Genomic DNA, 2,156 nt, shown 5'->3' with positions numbered 1-2,156 from the left:
AAGGTGAAAGTATTGGAAATCCAGCTCAGTAGATTACGAGGGGACTAGTTCAATGTAATAGTGCAGCTCTCTATCTGTACCATCCAATCCATAAGCTTATGGGAATCTTTGTTCTCTTTCTCTGTTTGGCTGACTGTACTGACAAAAATAGCTTTTGCAAAAAGTTGCTTCTGAAAAAAGTTGGCACTTGGCAGCCACTGAATGGCAACATCCCACAACGGGGATGCCCATCACATTGTCGTGTGAAAAAATTAAAACGAGCGACAGTTTGTTTAGTGAAAAGAGAAAAAGCCCAAGGATTCATACACTCTGAGATTGCTGGTGACAAAAAGTTACGAAGCGGATTGATTACAATTTGCATGGCGTCATGCAGAAGATGAACTTCCCTACAACGGAATTCGAATCACACACTAATTGAATTAGAATACTGCTACAATAACATCACATCCTCCGTCAAGGACCACATTTATTTGTTTATACACATAAATCTCTTATTAAGAACAATATACTCAAACATTACAAATGATCATCATCATCTTTATGCTTTATTTATTCACATACTCATGATCATCAAAGATCAAAACTTTATACACCATTTGAACCCGAACCGCAGTGGAAAACCCGAAAATCGACCTTGGGCGAAATGGCCTGAAAGAGCAACCTCGCCGTGTGCTCTTGCTTAACCAGTGCGCCATCTTTCTCCACCAAAACCGCTCCCACAATCTTCTCATACCCGCCACCACCGCCGACAATGTAAGCCACCACCGCCGCCTGAGCGGGGCCCATGCTCGGATTATAGGCGGCGGACTCCATGTACGACCCTTTGTACATTTTCCCATCGGAGTCCAAAATCGCCACACCCGACGGGCACCCGCTGTACGGCGCGTGTGACTTATTCGCGGCCTCTAAAGCCGCGGCTTTTAACTCCGCATTCAGTTTAAAATCGCCGGTTAAATTCTCGGGTTCGCTTAAAAACGACAGACCGTTTTCGAGCTGCTCTAAGAGCAAGGGGACGTCCTGTCCCAGGAGATCTTCGGGTCCGAACCGGTGGGGGAGTAAGTGGAGGAGCGGGTCGAAACTGTTTAGCCCGGAATTGTCGTCGCCGGATTCCACCGAGGTAATTAGGATCTGGATATCCTGGGCTCCGCGGATTTCTTGGAAGAACTGGCGGCAATGGCCGCAGGGGGCAGCGGAAACGGCGATGTATTGGAGCTTGGATTCCGATTGGATTGAGAGGTTGGTGATGAGGAACTGCTCGGCGTGGACCGAGTAGTGGAGGGGGAGACCAGGGAACTCGAGGTTGACGCCGATGAAGATCCGACCCGATGACCCGTACCCTACGGCGCCTACATGGAATTTGGAGATGGGCGGGCGGGCCAGGTCCTGGGCGGGCTTGACGAGGGAGGGAAGGAGCTGGAGGACGGTGAGGTTGGACTGCTTGGCCATTGATTCGGCCTCGGAGGCTTCGATTACGAATCTGGGTTGGTCCATTTCTGGGGGAGGGGTAAGCGGGTTGACCAGATTGAGGGGATCGGTGTGTTGGGATCGGAGGGAGAGATCCTAGAAATGTGGATGAAGAGGGAGGGGTGAGGGAATGGGACTTGTTTATATAGAGATTGGAAGGAGACCATGATTTTAGCAAAGGGTTTTAAAGGACAAATTTTATTTATTTTTTTTAATCAAGCGAGCGTTAGTAAATTAGATATTAGAAACATGTCTTCTAATATTAAGTATCATAATATATTTGGTTAAATTTTTATTTTTAAGTTATAGCTAATTGCATTATTACAATTAATATATAAAACCGTGTTACTTATACGTTGAAAAATCTCGTCTTAGAGGTCCTTAAAATAAAGATCTTAAATGAGCGTTATAATTAGTTATTTCAAGCACTAAATTATGCATAAATAGTAATAAGGAAAGTCGTTAATTGTTTTTAAGCTTAAGTAGATGTCTGGATGTTATTTAAGACAAAAATATTATTAACAAATTAATGCGACGTATTTACCAAAAAAGTTGTAACTTTTATCTTTTATTTACACTTTTAAACTAAGAATATTTTAAACTACTTACTCACATAATAGAAGTATTTTTGCTCATTACCATAATTATAATGTATGTTCACTATAATTATAGTGAAATTCATGGGTGATGAT

The 2,156-nt window shown here is 43.2% G+C and overlaps 1 protein-coding gene across 1 annotated transcript; it reads right to left on the bottom strand.

Moving 5' to 3' along the window:
* Positions 1-282: 282 nt before the first annotated feature.
* Positions 283-1,593, bottom strand: LOC137748725 (cytidine deaminase 1-like). Its single transcript, XM_068488900.1, has one exon. The coding sequence runs from the start codon at positions 1,489-1,491 to the stop codon at positions 586-588; it is 906 nt and encodes a 301-aa protein (XP_068345001.1). The 5' UTR covers positions 1,492-1,593; the 3' UTR covers positions 283-585.
* Positions 1,594-2,156: the final 563 nt, after the last annotated feature.

Source organism: Pyrus communis, chromosome 10 (genome assembly GCF_963583255.1).
Source record: "Pyrus communis chromosome 10, drPyrComm1.1, whole genome shotgun sequence".
Classification (NCBI taxonomy): domain Eukaryota; kingdom Viridiplantae; phylum Streptophyta; class Magnoliopsida; order Rosales; family Rosaceae; genus Pyrus; species Pyrus communis.
This window is presented reverse-complemented; position numbering and strand designations above follow the sequence as displayed.